Here is a 17,627-nt window from a genome sequence, read left to right on the forward strand (position 1 = left end):
TCTCAACTTCAATCAAATGACCAAAGGAAATCCTTCTTCATTTTGCACAGAGCTAAACCCTGGAACTCCCTCCCACAGGAGGCAGGGAAGACTGCCAGCCTGGGTGGAGGAGGAGAGGGCTATTAGCCATTGTTGTTGATGATGATGATATACTGCCCTCCATCAAACAATCTCAGGGAGGTTCACAATGGCTATGCTGTCACCTCCACAGTCTGAATCCTGGTTGCTGGAAACCACAGGAGGGAAGAGCTGCTCTTGTGCTCAGATCCTGCTCACGTGTTTCCCATGATGCGCATCTGAGTGGCCATGGTGAGAAGAGGAGGCTGGGAGAGATGTCCCCCAGGCCCAGAGGCAGTCTATCTGGAGTCCTGGGTTCTATGGGGTATTTGGCCCCTGTGAGCCCAGGAGGATGGACCAGATGGGTCCAGGCTTTTTCCAATGTTCTCCTGCTCTTGACCTGCCCTGGGGGTGAGGAGGCTTCCCTGCTTCCACCAGCTGAGCCTCTGGGCTCTGGCAAGTGACGCTGCTGGCTGCCTGGCCGGATGAGTCCTCTCTTTTCTTCTCCGCCGCCCACCCAGTCTGGCTGCAGCCGAACCCCAGACATCTCCCAGGCCAGAGACTCTGAGCACCAAGCAAAACCCTCACGGTCGCCGCCTGCCAGGGTGTCTCCACTGCAGACAAGCCACTTCCTCTGGGGAGGCTGCAAAGAGAGCCCCCCCCCACGCAGCCAGGCCCCCTTTTGGGGCTCCTCCAGCTCTGCTCCAGACTTGGCATGCAGAGAGTGAGAGGGTGGGATCCAGACAGCTGTCTAGGAACAGGCTGCCTCATAAAATCCTTGGCTTGTCTGAGCTTTGGCGGCCGCTGGCTTCCAGCCGAGAAGACCCAAAGGCAGGCAGGCAGGCAGGCTTCTCACAGTGCAGGAAGGTGGGGTTTGTGGGGGGGGGGGGAGTGCAATGGACACAACGCTGGGCCTGTGGGCAGCGCAGGGAACTGTGCTGAGTCTTCCATGCAACAAGCACAATGCTGAGATTCCTGCCCTGCAGGGGGCTGGACTAGGACCCTTGGGTACCCCTCCCAACCGTACAATTCTATGACCAGGCAGCCCTAGCACCTCCTTCTTCCCTCTTTCCGCTTGCATACTCTGCCCGTTTCTCCTCTTTATTCTGTGCAGGCCCCTTGTGCTCCCTCTCTGCTCTTCTTCCACATGTGCAGAGCATCAGAGCATTCCTTGGATCGAAGGCTGTCACTCAGAGTTCCTGGATGAACTGCAGGAGCTTCAGGTGGTTGAGTAATGCGCCCAGTCTTCAAGAACCTTTGCATGAGTAACAGCCAAGTGACTGCATTCAAGCGACGCAGACCATGGAATACAGAACTTGTCTCACATCAGACCCTCCGCTCATCTGCACCAGCATTGCCTGCACTGGCTGGCAGCAGCTCTTTGGGATTTCAGACGGGGGATCACACTATTTCCAGCACTGCGGGGACCTCAGACCTCTCTATCCCCCAGCTTCAGATTAAATCACAGTCTACAGCAGTGCAGGGAAAGGATGTCTTATCCCGAGTGGGTGGGTGTCCTGGCTTGAAGAATGCAGCTGCCTATGTTCTTATTCATTCTGAACAGTGAGGACCAGACACTTTATGCCCTTGCTCAACGCTTTGCGCTGCATCGTATTGGAGGCAGCAGGAGTGAATTCTCCATTTGCATTCTTGCTTCGCCCACAAGCCTCTGCAAATTAGGGAGAGCTTTCTGGCAGCAAGAGGGAGCGCCAAATCTTCCAGCTCTCACACTCCTGACATGAGGGGACTAAAAAGTTGTAATGTGACTTGGGGATTTCTAAGATATTTGGGTTAAATGAATAATTGAGAAATTCTGCAGGGCACAGTGGAGGCTCTCCGGAGTTCGGCTGATCAAGACCTGGGCAAACTCTTGGGTCCCACCTGGGAGGCAGAATCTGCCCCATCACCCGGGATGAAGAGGAGGAGGAGGAGGAGGATGGCAAGCCTCTCTGCCAGCCTGCAGATCCTGCTGGGCCGAAACCAGGCAGCAGCCGGAGGACTGAGTCAGCAGTTGGCAGGGGCCCAGGCTGGGCAGGGAGGGACAGAGGAAGGAGGCAACTTCCTCTGCTCTCTGCTTTGGGCTCCGAAATCCCGGCAGATGGGAGGTTGTGGGTGAGGCTGGCCTGGGTGCAAGTGCTGCGGGCAACCAGCTCCGCCCTTAACCTGCACAGCCTCTGCAGGGAAGCAGGTCCCCGGAAATGCAGGCGAATCCTGTGCACGACTGGCTTTGCCAGGCCCTCCCTGGCTATGGCAGGTCAGGAAAGGGCACCCCAAAAGACCGAGGGGAAGATGGAGAGACGCCTTGAGAGGAACGGGGTGCAGCGTTAGGGGAACAAGCGAGGGAGAGGTGATGCCGGGCATGGAAAGGGTGGACAGGGAAAATGCTGGCCTCTGGGAGGACAGGATGTTAGATGGGACCCCTTTGAGCCGGACCCATAGACACCTGGCATGGTATTTTTGGAAGCAATTTGCAGAACACACCCACCCACCCTGATCTGCCCATCAAGTCCAGAGTCTGAAAGGGCCCAGCTGCGCCACTCTGGGAACTCCTGGCAGAGGATCGGGGTGGGCAGAGAGGCAGCTGCCTGGCCTGTGTTTGCCGAGCGCTGGAGGGAAGAGCATGTGCCCAGGAGGGAAGGGAGCGTCCCAGCCGACCTCTTCCTGGCCACCTGCGCCTGCTCTGGCCCCCCGCCACAGGGAGTGGGTGCTCCCAGGAGGGCAGACCAGAGGAGGAGGAATCCTAGAGTCCTGGAGTTGGAAGGGATACCCGGGGGTCATCTAGTCCAACCCACTGCATGGAGGACCATCTGAGGAGGAGGAAACACCCATGAATGTTAGGGGGGCCCTTTGAGCAAAAGAAGAAGGCAGGGGGCGGAGAATTTATAGAGATGGATGCAGTGCTGTTTTTTGGGGGGGTGAGCGCATTTTGCAGAATGGGGACCCATCCTGCCCAGCACCCTGTCCTCACAGGACCAGACATCTCAAAGGGAAACCCGCCAGTGGGTTGTGAGAGCAGCAGCCTCCTCCTGCTCTTGTTCTCCAGCGTTGTAAGGTAGACCATCTCTGTCCAAGGAGGCTCTGTAGAGAAATCGCAAGAAACTAAGGAGAACCCAGAAGCAGCAGCAGCAGCAGCTGGATCAGGCCAAAGGGTCCAGTCTGGCATCCTGTCCTCCCAGTGGCCAAACACCCCTAAGGACCAAGGAATTGGGATAGATTGCCTCTGGGTCTGGAGGTTCCATAAGGACAGAAGAAGAGTCTGGCTGCTGGATGAGACCCAGCCCAGTCCCAGATGCCCCTAATGGGAAACCCACAAGCAGGACGCAAGGGCACTTCTTCCCAAGGATTAATTATTTCAAAATGTGTTTTAAAATATATTTTCAATAATAATAATAATAATAATAATAATAATAATAATAGTTACAGATAGGTAGCCGTGTTGGTCTGCCATAGTCAAAATAAAAAAGTTCCTTCCAGTAGCACCTTAAAGACCAACTAAGTTAGTTCTTGGTATGAGCTTTCGTGTGCATGCACACTTCTTCAGATATCTGAAGAAGTGTGCATGCACACGAAAGCTCATACCAAGAACTAACTTAGTTGGTCTTTAAGGTGCTACTGGAAGGAACTTTTTTAAATTGAATAATAATAATAGTTATTATTCATATCCTGCCCATCTGGCTGGGTTTTTGTAGGCTGCAAATGACAGGTGGGAGAAACCCCCAGATTTGCAAGAAAGGTACATAAAACAGCCACAAAACTGTGCTTGTTCCGATTATCCCAAGTCTCATAGCGTGTGACAGAGAGTTTCCAAGTTCCTGCTCCCTGATCTTCCTGCCTTGCAGGGGGTTGGCCTTTTAGCAGTTCTCAGTGGTGAATTGGGGGCCTCTTCTCCCCCCTTTCTCTCTTTCATAGCCCAGTCTGGGGGGAAAGTGTCTAGTTTTTGTCTCCCTCCAAGGAAGCAGACCTTGAGGGTCTGGCGTATGTCTTGGGGGGCACAGGCTCAGAAAGCAGATGAAGTAGTTTCAATACAATCAAGTGGGGCTTTCGATGCCCTTTGCCAAATCCTTCCAAAACAGCTTACAATTCCTCTTTTTTACTATGATCCTATACTCATAGAATCGTAGAGTGAGAAGGGGCCCTGAGGGTCATCTAGTCCAACCCCCTGCAGTGCAAGAATATGCAGCTGTCCCTTATGGGGATTGAACCTGCAATCTTGGTGTTATCAGCACTACGCTCTAACCAACGGAGCTATGGATTCACCGCTGCAGTTTCCTGTCCCTTTGTTGGCCATTTGCAGGTTAGTAGCGCTGCAGAGAGCTTGCTGGGGAGACCATGCATGACAAGGAACTCAAAAATAACTTTAACAAGGTTTTAAGAACAAAAACAAAAACTCCTTTTACACTAAAGATAACAACAACAAACATGACCCAACCACCAACCCATCCCCCAGGGTAATGGGAGAGGAGCTAGGTGCTGCTCTTTATATACTAGACCCAATTGCTGACACAGCTTGATGAACACAACTCAGCAGCACCTGCTATGTTTTACAGCTGCAAGACTGGGTCCCGTTATTTGCCCTGGCCCTGAAAGACATACACAACTTGTGAAGCAATAATGAACCTTCACATTTTAAAGTGACCATTCAACACCCTTTTCCCCAGAGTGCACAGCTGGGCTTGCTTCCTCGAGTCGCCTGGGCCTCTGCAGCGGCCAATGGACAGCCACTCTCACCTTTGACCCCAGGCTGGCCTTTGCAGCAGGTGACTTGGTCGGGTGACTCTTGGGGCGACGGCCAGCTTTGAGAGGATTTCCGGTGGGGTGAACTTCCTCCCTGGGTCTCTCCCATCTCCTGACTTCCCCTTCACATTCTTCTCCCCCCAAGTGACGTCCTGCCCAGCCCCACTTGCTGACAAACGGTGGAGGGGTGTGGGTCAGGCCGTTCCCTGCCAGTAGGTTTCCAAGGAAATGGCTCCCACGAAGGGGGTCCTGGGGGGTCCCAGACAGGGTGGTGTTGGGGGGAAGTGTGTGGCTTGGCCTCCCTGCCCAGGGAGGGAAAGGGCGAGGGCTCAGCTGCCCAGAGGGCAGAGGGGGCAACCCCCCAGGGACCGCCCATGGCTGGCTTCCAAGGCACATGCAGAGTTGAGCTGGGTTATGTTCCCGGTCTGAGTGCTCAGCCCAGGGGGAGAGGACATACCGGTAACTTCAGTGTCGCCAAAGAGGCCTGTCTAGGCAAATACACCGAAGGACCTAGGAATCCAGATAGACTGCCTCTGGCCCTGGAGGATCCTTGAGAGCCTAAGGAGAGCATGCTGGATCAGGCCAAGGGGACCAGCCATCCTTCCTCACAGCGGCCAAGCAGACCCCCCAAAGGATTTGAGCACAAGAGCCACTCTCTCCACCTGCAGTCTCAGCAAGAGCAGCAGCCTCCTCCTGCTCTTGTTCTCTGACGTTCAAAGATAGACTGGCTCTGCCCATGGAGGCTCCATTTAGCCTACCTAACATTTAGCACAATCCCACCTGCACCCCTACTCAGAAGTAAGCCCCCTCCCAAACTCACTTCTTTTCCTAGGTGGGCGGGAAGATGTTTTGTCGGCTCCTATTTTTCACGTTTGTGATTCCTGAGTAGCAGGGGGTTGGGCTGGATGTCCCTTGGGGGTCCCTTCAAACTCTACAGCTCTGTGATTTATCTTAAATTAAAGCGGGGTGGGGTGGGACGGGACTCCAAATCCACAGTTTTGCAATAGCTTTTGTTGGGAGTACGAACCCCAAATGTCACAAATGTTCTGAGAAGTTTTTGGCAGGTTGAGATCTGTTTTATAAATAGCCAGGAATTTGGCAGGACAGATTCTTCCAACTGTGTATAAAAACAGTTTTGAACTTTTAAGGGAAAACAGGACCAGCTGATTAGAAAAAACACAAGGTGGATCCAATAAATGGAGTCGTTTGTTTTTTATTTTAATTATTTTTTTAAAAAAGAAGCAATGAACGTGGAAAGGAAAAAGGAAAATCAAGTGCTGCCTATTATAGTGGATGGAATATTCTGCTTAATGGGAACTTCTTAATCCTATTTATAGAATGCATTGGGCTTTGGAGAAATACAAGGCAAATTCTGAATCACTGTTCAAGCAGTGGGGGGGGGGTTAATTTATATTTGTGTTTTAATCAGTATTACTTTTGCAATACAGGGGAGTGGATAAAGAAATGAAGCTGTGAGGGTCGTGAGCCAAGATGCAGAACAAAAGTTTTCTCTCTTCCAGGAACATGAGGAGTTTGGGGAAAAATTTGGAGCAGCTGAGCTGAGAGGAAGACGGGGGAATTTTTCCTCTGCATTCCTGGAATAATTCTAATAGTTTAAAGGATGCTTGTCTCTCTCCCCTTCCAATGCTGTCTGTGTTGAGGTTTTGATCTGGAAACATCAGGGGAAAGCCAGCATGTTTTGGCCCCAATAAGGCAAGGCATCGCCAAGCAGACCTGCCCTGAATCTTTGCAGAACTGCTGCCAGCCTGTGCAGGCAGTGCTGAGCTAAGTCAGGGCTCCCTGGGGGCAGTGGGATTCCCTAGCAGGGGCGCCAAGTGGCGAGGGGGAAGCAGAGGGGCAAATGGCTCTCAGACTTCGGAAAGCCTTGCTCCTCCATTTTCACGGCATTGGGTGGGACCCCCAAGGGCCATCCAGCCTAACCCACAACTAAAGAACCCCTAATTTTGTCACATTAATTAAATAGTTCTAATTGGATGTATGAATAAATGTGCCATTTTGCATTTTGTGGCGTTCTCTTCCTTAGCAAGGGTGCAGAGGAGAACGACCTTGATGACCAAGGGTCTGGAAACCAAGCCTGGTAAGGAACGGTTGCAGGAGCTGGGTTCTGAGAGGAGAGTCATCTTCCAGTATCTCAAGGAACAAGGTTGTTTCCTCCTCCTCTGGAGGGTAGGACTCGAACCCATGGCTTCAAGTGACAAGAAAGGAGATTCTGACTCAACATCAGGAAGAACTTTCTGAAAGTAGGAGCTATTCAAGAGTGGAACAGTCTCCCTCGGAGGTTTAGGACTCTCCTTCCTTGGAGGTTTTTAAGCAGAGGTTGGACGCTGTCCAGGGTGCTTTGTTGCACGGCGGCAGCAGCGGCGGGGGGGGGGGGCGAGCTGACCCTTGGGGCTGCCCTCCAACTCTACCATTCCATGACTTTTGCTCCCAGGAGCTCAAAGTGGTGCACACAGGTCTCCCGCTCTTCATTTAAACCCTACAACAACCCTGTGAGGTAGGGCAGCCTGAGAAACAGTGACCGGCCCCAAAGACATGCAATGGGCTTTGTGGCTGAGCGGTGGGATTCAAACCCTTGTCATCTTCCCCAGGCCTCCTTAATCCTCACAACAACAGCCCTGCAAAGTAGGCCAGGCTGAGAGAGAGGCTCTAATTCCACCGTCCTTCATGGATTCGAACCCAGGTCCCTCAGGGCCTGACACTCTCCCCCACTGCACTGCAGGACTCTGCTCCTCTCCCTGCGTGGAATTAGGCTGGGGGGCATATGCAAGGGGGGCTGCCTTAGAGAGCAGAGGCCTCGTCCTGCCTGCGTTGCCTTGGGCGCCTGCCTTCTGCCGCCTCCCAGAGTGAGGAGCTGCTGGAGAAACCCAGTTCAGAGAGGCTCCTATAAATAGCCGGAGCTATTTCTGGCTCTTCTGGAGCTATAATTAACTTGCCTCCGCCGTCTGCCTGGCACCACAGCCAGCCGGGGGGAGAAGAGCGGGCCAGAGCCAGCGGCAGCTGCGCAGGGCTGGCGTTGCAAGGGGTAAGGGGAGCCTGCCAGCAGGGCCTCAGCTGACCCCGGGGGAGCGGGCAGCAGAACTGCAGGACCCTTGCCCAAGGATCTTAGACCCATAGGGATTTGGGAGGCACCCATGGGGTCATCCAGCCCAACCCACTGCGGTGACAGAGTTGGTGGTGGCAAGAAGTGGATTTCTTGGGGTGGAAAAGAGGGGCCTCCTCCTTCCGCAGCAACTTCCTGCAGACCCTAAAAGGGGGAGGGCTTTTTCAATCCAGGGGCCATCTTCCAGTCTGGGCAAAGGGGGACGGAGCGGCTCATGTGAGATGATAACTTTGTGCAGTCGGGTGTCTCCTCCCCCCGCGTTCTTCTCTGTCCTTCTCCCAGGGGCGCAAAGAGGCACAAACAGAGTTCAGGGGCGCATCTTCAGCCAGGCAAAGACCCCCAAGGAGGGCTTTAGGGTGCGGTTTGGGCAAATTCACAGAGGAGGAGGAGGAGGAGGAGGAGGAGGAGGAGGAGGAGGAGGGTGCTCTCTTCAGGTTGCAAACCGGGGCCCCTCTGACCCCCTCAAGTGGTTCCCTCGAGGGCTGGCCTAAAGCAGAGCCAGGACTCCCCACCCTGGAAAACAAGCCCTCCCCAACGCTCTCCACAAAACCCCCATTTTACACAACCAGTTTGTTCCCCTAGTGGCCAAGGTTCAGGGTGGTCCTCACCCGGAGTTTCCGCTCCCCCTTCCGGGTTTTGCACCCTTTGCTAGATAGTGCTGCACATCAGAAACACCCGCAAGGTGGGGGTGTGGAAATGCAGCAAGGAGCCAATGGAAAGCAGGATGGGGCCTTTTTAAAGAGGAGCAGATGTCTTCTTGAGTTTTTTCTCCCAACTCTGGATTCAGCACGGATTTCCCCAGGGGAATAGAGGATGCACAGAGGATGGGGAGAGGGGAGGTGTGGACAAGCCCCCAAACTGTGCAATTCCCTAAATAGAAGTTTTCAGAGCCCCCCCCCCCCCCCGGTTGGAATAAGGGCAGAGACAAGAAGCTCCAGCAAAAGTGAGTTTTTAATTCGTTGTGTGATCAATATCCTTATTGTTTTAAACAGCAATTCCACAAAATATTAAACACAGTGCGAGGAAAGAAACTGGTCTATGGCACACGGGAAGAAAAGAACGATGAAGGGCTTGGCAAAAAGAGAAAGGACACCAAGGAGGAGAGAGATGATCAAGCCTACGTTACGGACACTTCCCTAAAAATTCAATCTTTACAAATCTCAATTTGCTTTTGGCAACAATATCAGGATTTGGCAAATAAGAACAAGGAATTGGAGAAAGAATTCAAAAGCACAAAACACCTGTGTGGCAGGCATTCTTTTTTTCTTCTCAAAAAAGAAAAACCACTTCTGAAATCAATGCATTTTAAGCTTGTTAAATTAAAAAGAGAACCTTGGAAAGTACTTATTTCATCAGTTTGGCAAAAGGAGAGAAGGGGGCAAATTGGCACCTTTGGAGAGTCAGGGGGACGTAAGGCCTGGATCTCCGGAGAAGAGATGTGGGTTTCTAGGGGGGTCCCCCTGCTTCGGAGTGGGGTGCCGGGACAGGACAGCCGTGCCCCCTCCTCCTTCAACTGGAGCAGCGCAGAAGGAAGAGCTTGCAAGTGAGGGGCAGGAGAGCTGGGTGGGGAGGGGGTTGCCGAGGAGGAGGCGGCCCTGGGGCCCCCCAGGCCAGCTGCCCAAACCCCTCTTTGGTGCAGCAATGGCCCTGGGCAAGCAGGTGGAGAGGGGCAGGGAGCAGACATTCTCTGGCTGGCCAGCAAGGGGTTAAAGTGCCCCCCCAGGGGAGAGGAGGGTTGGCGCACCTGCCATGGCTTTTTCTGGGGCTCCCGGGGGCTCCCCTCTCTTGCTCCCTCCCAGTTTTGGGCAAGGGCTGGGAAGGTACTGTGCGGACCCCCTAGGAGGAGCAAGCCCCCCCTCGCCAAAGAGATGCAGACAGCTACAAGCAGCAGCGCCCGTCTGCACTGGGATGCAGCCAGGAAAAAGCAACCACAAGTCACAGCCACCCACAAGAAGATTTCTTTTACAATTAAAGGGGCGTGTCCTTCTGGACTCCCATTGCCTCCCCCCAAACGCAGAGGGCTCCCCCTCCCCACAGAGGTCAGAAGCGGGGAGCCCCAACCCCCTGCCTCCTCCATGGGAAGCAGCTCCTCCTAGGGACCCTGGCAGGATGGGGCCATTGGATGTGGCAGGGGTGCCCCCCCCCCGCCCTTGAGCCACCATAGCTGTGGCACAGCCTGCCCCTCACCCTATAGGTGAACCACACCCCTCCCTCACTCCCCATCCTGCTCTCAGGGTCTGGCCCCCCAGGACCCCTCCTGCTCCAACCATGTGGGTATGGGGGGTTTGTGATGCTGGTTGGCTGCGGGGTGGGCAGAGAGAGGCAGCAGAGAGAAGGTGATTTTTTGGGGGGGGGAGGCCTGCAGGACCTCACCAGGAGGAAGGCCACTTGAGGGTGGAGCCAGAGAAAAGAAGAGGACTCCCCCAGGCCCAAAGGACAGCAGAAAGGGGCCACATTTGCTGCTTTTGTGGTGTGCATGCGCCTATGTCTTGCTCTGGGGACCGCCCCCCCAAAAACGGTCCAGAGAGGGTCCGGGCTTGGAGCGCTGGGGTAGAAAGCAAAGGGGAACTGGCTGGGTTCAACTCTCAGGGGTCAGCAGCCCAGCAGGAGGAGGAAGAAATGCCCAGGGAAGGCTGAAAAAATCTGGGGGTGGGGGGCTGCTTGAGTCACAGCAAGGCCACCCCCCTGGTGAGGAAGGGAAGGAAGGAATGGGACAGAGCAGCAGGGGCAACCCTTTGGATCCCCCCATCTGGCTCAATGTGTGACAAGGTGGAGAACGCAGACGCCACAGGGTTCCGGGGGGGGGGGGCTTTAGGGGGTGTCCCTTTGCGCCGAACCTCCTTCCGCGGGAGACTCTCTGCAGAGGACACACCAACGCCACGGCCTGGGGGGGGGGGCGTGTCAACCCCACTCCTCCAAAAACCGCAGGAGGGAAAGGAGCAAAGCAGAGCTCCTTCTGCCCCCTCCCTTCCACTGTGGCCCCTCCATTTTTCTTTTCCAAGGACAGCAGGGACCGACTGCCAAATGAGGCCTCCGTCCCTTGGCCTGACACAGCTGTAGGGATGCCTCTGGGGCCTGGATGCCAGGGCAGAGCGAGGGGCTTTGGACGGGGCCTTTCCAATCTCTCTCCCCCCTCCCTCCTTTCCTCCAGGAACAGTTGCCTGGGCTGTGGGGTCCCATGGCCTGCCCCCATCCCCATGAGACAGGCCACCTTCGGCCTCTTCCTGCAGGGCTGTCGTCCGCAGAGTCCCCTCCGCTCTTCCCCCAAGGAGAGAACCTCCTTTCTCCCTTGCCAGGTGGGGGGCAGGAAGATGCCCACTTTCTGCTCCCCCCACATCGAGGAAGGAGCCTTTTGCTTTCTCATGAAGGAGGGAGTTGTTTATGGGGGACTCATGCAGGGAGACGCAGCCCTAGCAGGGCGAGGGGCTCAGGTTAGGAGGGGTGCACAGGAGGGGGTCTGCTCCCCAAGGAAGGGAGACTCTCCTCCTCTGTGGGGACAGGAAGGCGCCCCCTGCCCCCCCAGCCCTGTCAGGGATTCTGCAGGGGGTCCGTGGCACTTCCAAGGCAGGAGTCACCTTGGGGAATGGCGGGGCCCAGATCATGGTTCCTGCCTTCTCCCCACTGCTCCTGTGAGGCTTTTGAACCAAGGACCCCTGGGTGGGTCATTTGCAAAGGGGCACAGTGCGCAGACGCACGTGCAGAGAGCCCATCTCCCACAGAGCCACACCTCTGGTCTCACCTGCCAAGGGCGTCCAGGCTGACCCCGGCCCACCGGACGGACATCAGGGTGGTTTCCAAAAGGGCATGCCCGCCTCCCCCAAGCACCCCCTGTGCTCCTCCACCTGGCCAACTTTGTTCCCGGGATTGGGCTCCCCCTGGGGGTCAGAATCGGACCTGGGCTTGGTGCAGTCTGCACCCTGATGGAGCCCCTCTCTGCCCCTGGCACGCCTCGGGTGTCCAATGCCGCCGAGAGACAGGCCAGGCAGGAGCAGGCTATAGGATGGTGCAGGGCTTCTTATCCTTGAAGGGGTTCTCAGAGGCTGGGACGCCCACCAGCAGAGGGTCGTTCCTGGCCTGCTGCTCGCAGTAATTCATGAGCTCCGAGGAGGCTTTGGAGACCTGAGTGGGGAAGAAGGAGAGAGAGGAATGAGAGCAGCAGCAGGATCAGGTCCCCCTCTCAGCCTGTGCAGATGTGCCAGGGGAAGTCCGCAGGTGGGACTCTAGCACAAGAGAGACTGCCTGCCTGCCGGCCACGGAAAAGCGTTGCTGCCTCTGACTTTGGAGGCAGATCCCCCCGGCTAGTAGGAAAGGGGCTGGCGATGGGGTGGGGGGAAGGCTGCTTCAGATTCCCGAAATACGAAGCACCTCACCATCATGGGCATAGCTGGGGGGTGGGACAGGTGCCCGCCCAGTCCAGGAAATAAAGAAAAATACTTAACTAAAAGTCGATATTGTGGAAATATTTTGACAGTTTTTTCTGAGCACTTGTGGTCAAAAGGAAGTAATTTGAAGCAACTGTTGTTGAGACATTTCGTTCTGAATCTGCTAGATGGAGCACAGGATGGGGATGGGGATGGGGTGTCCCGTGCCCCTGGAACAGAAATCCTGGCCACGCCCATGCCCCCCATTTATTTAAGGCAGGAACCGCGTCTGGACTAATCTCCGGAGAACCAGGAGACAAGGATGGAAACACTGAAGGACAAGACGGGAGCTGTGTTTCAGCTCCATGCTTAGCAGGGGTCCCTCCATGCCCCCCGCCCCCCCTCTTCCTTTGGAGACCTTGGAAGGTGCAGCAATGGGGTTTGGGAGCCAGAGTTTTATTTCTGTCCCAAGGTCTCTTCTGGGAGCCAGACCCCAAGAGAGGCTCCCCGAGACCCCGGACAAGAGGGGTGGGCAGATACACTCAGAACCCCATTGCCAGAGAAGCTGCGGGGGGGGGGGTTCTTTGCTCTTGCATTAGGAGTGGGGTGGGTAGGTAGTCTGGACAGCCCAGGACGGCCCCTGCCCCCGGGAGAGATTTGCAGGACCCTGTGGGGTGTGCTTGTGTGTGTGTGGGGGGGCCTCCTCTTTCCTGGCGCACCTTTATCCTCTCGATCCCGGCCTCGATCCGCAGCTGCTCCACCAGCTTCCGTGCCTGGGCGATGTTGTTAGTGGTCGACATGGTCTGCCATGGGCTCTGCGTCAGCCCCTGGAATGCTGCGAGGGGGAGAGGAGAGGAAGAGCATGTGAGGCTTCCTTCTCTCCGAGAGTGACCCACTCCCCTCCTGCTCCTGCCTCTCAGAGCGCCCAGGTGAGCAAGAGCAGCTCAGGCATCTCCTGCTAATGTATCTTTCAACTTAAATCTTTACATTCCCTTTCTTACAATACAGGCTATCAATCTGAAACAAATCTAGAAGGCACAATTTGCTTCAAAGGAGAATGCTATGCTATGTTTGTCATTTCTTAATCTTCCGACATGCTCTGCATTTTGTAGATTTGTACTTCTCATGCTCTGTGTTTCTGTGTTTTGGATGTTTGCTATAAGCTGTTTTGAGCACAGCTCACTGTGGGAAAATGGCATAGAATTGTAGGGTTGGAAGGGACCCCAGGGGTCATCCAGCCCAACCCTCTGCAACGCAGGAATCTTTTCACCCAATGTGGGGCTTGAACCCACAACCCTGAGATTAAGGGTCTCCTGCCCCAGCATGTAAGTGAACTCAATCCATCCATCCATCCATCCATCCATCCATCCATCCATCCATCCATCCATCGGAGGGAGGCCTCTTCCCTTTCCCCCTTTTTACGATAACATTATTGCCCACCCCACCCCTCCCTGAAGTACAGAGACAGTGCTAAGGAGCAGTTCATGGGAACCGAGACTCAAAGCGGTTCCGCCCAGCAGGAATAAATCAAGGGAAAGGGTGGCTCTGCAGTGTCCCAGGAGAAAGCCGTGTTTGAGAAGCTGGCACAGAGTCAAGCTGTACAGAAAGCAATGCTGCTTTTTCCCCAGGGTGTAAGAATTCTGCCCCAGACCTGCGACACCCCAACCCCTGCTTGGATTCAGATTGCTCTCTCATTTCTGTTTCCGGGTTCCTGCGCCTTGAACAGCTTTCTGCACCGAGGGGATTTCAGCAGGGTATAAGCTCTATGGGAGAATTCTTTTTTAAAATAATAATTTTTATTGAATGATTTTATGTTACAAAAAACAATACAGCCATACCACCATTAAATATAATTAAGAAATAAAAATTACATACATCGATATTTAGTTTGTTATTTGCTATTTACCGTCTTATTTCCTCCCAAATATTTCATCCAACAACACACATATGTGCAGAGACCCACACACCCACACCCGCACACAAAATGATAATAATGAAAGTAAATATTTTTCCACTTTTATCTTCCAAAATCTTTTCTTCAACTTTGACTTCCTGTCAAGTCCCTTTGCATATGTTTTATCTTACGTTTGAATGTACTCAAAACAATAAACCTTTCTATATAATTTTTCTAATACATTCTGAGCTCTATGGGAGAAATTGGCTACCCAGTGCCTTAGCTAGGGGTGGGCCAGGGGGCTAGCCGGGGGTTTTGCCTCCAGAGGGGCACCATTGAGGTGCCCAGCTGGTGTGCATGTACACAAATGTGCCAAACTGGGTCTTTGACCCAGGTGAAATAAAGTCTCGGTTCTTTAACCAGGCCTTTGGCTGACTGACATTCAATGAACTTCTAAAATGTCTTGCGGGGGTGGGGGGGATTGGGTTGTTTTTGTTTTATGCAGACAGGTTCCAGGACAATTGGACGGTGCCTTGAAGGGCTGCACAGAGACGAGGTGAAAAAGGGCAGGAAAAGCTTCTGGCTTCTCCCCCAAAACAGGAGACACCCCTGCCCTGTTCAGTACCCTGCAGCAGAGCCTCCCTCCTGGGCTCCCTGGTGCAAGGGGGGTCAGGATCGGGGCCACAGGGTTTGCAAGTCCACCTGCAGCCCAGGTGTGACTCATCTGCAGCCCAGGCTCCCTCCTGCATAAAAGGGGCTTAGCAAGGGGCTTAGCTGAAAGAAGCTTTCAGGAGGGAAGGGGCGGAAGAGGTGGGCAGTTGCTTGGAATGGAGGCGTTGTCAGCAGGTAGGTGCCCCAAGAGAGCCGAGTTCCTCCAGTTCAGACTGGGAGTGCTGGTTTTGGAGCTTTCTCCAGCGAAACCTGGAGGCTTCTCTCCCGGGAGGACGTGGGGGGTGAAGGAGAGGATCTCTTAAGGCACCCAGAGAGAAAGCAGGGGTCCTCAGCCCCTGCCCTCCCAGGAGTCCTTGGAGGTGTTATTCAAAAGATAGGACCCCCAGCGAAGGGGTGTGGCAGTTTGGAAAGGTTTTAGGGACTGCCCCGCCCCTTAGCCAAAGACCACCTAAAAGCACCACACCGAATTCTGAATCTGCAGCAGAAATCTGAGTGTGGCTTGTGAGGGTTTGTCAGAAGATCGGAGAATGCTGGCAGGCTGCCTTATCCTGGCCAGTCGGGGACATTTTTGAAATGGTTTCTGAAACCTGCCCTATTCACACACAAAATGTGCTCTTGTGACTGGATTAGAAGGATCTGTAAGTGAAAAGAACCTTTGGGAGAGGTGTTTCCAAGCTATTCTCTTTTGCAGAGAACAAATTTGGGGTCATTAAGAGTGAAGATGACTTCTGGATTGCTCCCCTGTTCTTTTTTAGAAATAATAATAATTTTTTTATTATTTACAGTCCACCCATCTGACTGGGTTATACTTGTGTGTGTTTTACCTTGTGTACTTACAAACATTCATTTTATTTCTGGCACCTTAGAATTCTTAAAACAGAGGGAAGGCTTACATGCGAGTCATCTTTGCAGGTGGTGTCTCCACCTGAGCCCAGAACCTACCCATGCTGCAGGTGGAGGTCTTCCCTTGCAGGGCTGGGGGCTCCACTGACTCTGGGGCTGAGCTACAGGAATTTGGTGGGGGCTGGAGAATGGGGCAGCACTGCGGGAGGGGGTGCCCAAAGTGGCCCCCGCTAGTCAGAGCAGCTCAGGGATGGTGGCCAACGTGTGTCTACGCTGGGTAGGTCCAAAGCCCCAGCTGCTTCCCATGTGGGGGCAAAGCCCCTTTGGACTGGGGAGGTGGAAGTGGGCGGCTGGGGTGGGGGGAGACACATGCGCCCCTTGATGGACGTGCAGGACGCAGCAACAGCCGCAGGGGCAATGGCTGCCCACAGGTGCCCCTCTCTGCCGAGTCTGCAGCGTTCCAGGTGGGGGCGCCACAAATTCGCCCGCGCTGGATGGCTCTGAGGGGAAATGCTTGCCCAGGGGGACAGTGGTCCTTAAGGGTGGGTGGGGCGGTTGCAGGGTGCCTGGCGAATGCGCTCCTCCTCTTGCCTCTGCAGCCAAGTCCTCTGCCTCGCTGGCAAGGCGCAGAACCCGCCCACGCTGACCATGGTGATGGAGGCGGTGAAGACCCTGAATGAGCGCAAGGGGGTGGGTCTCTGTCATGGCCATAAAGCGTGTTACGGAAATTACGGGGGGGGGGGGACATCTTTAAAGTTAAAAATTACAAATATTATGCCTGAATATATCCTTCCAACTTGACAGCTCAGGGAAGTCACCTAGCTTTAAAAATAATATAAAACCATCTCCTTTCCCAGTTCCCCCCATTCCAAAGCTATTTTCCCCTTGCAAAGGACTCCAGGAAGTTCCCAGAGGTGACAATTGCTGGGCTCCTTGTTAGCCAAAGGAAGCCAAGTCTCATCACCTGACTCGCCTCAGGCTCCAGACATGCAAAGGAACTTCTATTGTACTTTTGGGTGGTGGTACTTAAGACATATTTGTCTATGCTCATCTTATACCTGAGTCTTGCCCTGCCATGTCTGCTTATGCTAATCTGGTACCAAGGACTTGTCTGGACATGTTTGCCAAGGTTAGGCCCTCCCCTTCAAACTGTATTCTGAGATGTGGTGGGAAAGTTTCCAAAGTCTTTGTCACCCCATCCTCGGGGTTCAAATTTGCTTTTGACCCTCTTGCGCAATCAACTTTGGTCTACAGCTCTTTGCTCCGGTTGGCTGGACTCCTTCCTTTATTCCGCAGGGTCCCGCGGGCTCTGCCCGGCCAGCTGGGGGGCGGAGCAGCCTCGCACCTCGATTTCCCCCTAACAAGCGCCACACCCTGAGCCCATCCGCCTGAAGCATGGCCTGAAAGTGGCCCTGGCCAGAGGCTGGCTCCTCCGGCCCCAAAACTCTTCCGCCCTGGGGGCCACAGGGAGATTCAAGGTGAGGGGAAGGGGCTGGGGGGGGTATCTGGTGGGGGACATGTCCTGCTCCTTCTGAGCCCCCTCCCGCCTTTTAGAAGCTGCCAGCAGGTGACAGCGGCCACAATCCCAGGATGGCTTCGACTGGCCAGCTGACCCTCAGGGAGTTTGGGGCTTCCCTTGCATGTGAAGACAGGCTCCTGCTAGCTAGGGATGATGGGAGTTGTAGTCCAACAACAGCAGGAGACCCAGGTTTAGAGCCAAACATCTCTGTGGAATCTGCCCTGAGAGCTCAGAAAGACCCCCCCCCCACACCCCCCAGAACTCCTTGGAAAGGGAGCCTTTTCTCTCCCTGCTCTTAAATGTCCTTTCTTGTGTCCCAACGCCTCCAGCTGGGCAAGGAAGCCAAGGGAAAGAAGAGCTCGGAAAAGCATTTGGATGGAAAAACAGGGCCCACACCGAAGAAAGCGGCCAAGGTTCCTGTGGAGA

General features: G+C 54.4%; 1 protein-coding gene across 6 annotated transcripts in view; it reads right to left on the reverse strand.

Moving 5' to 3' along the window:
* Positions 1 to 8,845: 8,845 nt before the first annotated feature.
* Positions 8,846 to 17,627, reverse strand: part of GNG7 (G protein subunit gamma 7) — a 154,180-nt gene continuing 145,398 nt past the window's right edge. For all 6 annotated transcript variants that reach the window (XM_083484289.1, XM_083484288.1, XM_083484290.1 and 3 more), the window contains 2 exons: positions 12,993 to 13,108; positions 8,846 to 12,031 (listed from right to left, as the gene is read on the reverse strand). In XM_083484289.1, coding sequence (XP_083340415.1) covers positions 11,906 to 12,031; positions 12,993 to 13,073 — 207 coding nt within the window. In that variant the 5' untranslated portion in view covers positions 13,074 to 13,108 and the 3' untranslated portion in view covers positions 8,846 to 11,905. The remainder of the gene's footprint in view (positions 12,032 to 12,992; positions 13,109 to 17,627) is intronic.

This window comes from Podarcis liolepis, assembly GCF_965112155.1.
Source record: "Podarcis liolepis genome assembly, chromosome: 18".
In the NCBI taxonomy this organism is placed as follows: Eukaryota; Metazoa; Chordata; class Lepidosauria; order Squamata; family Lacertidae; genus Podarcis; species Podarcis liolepis.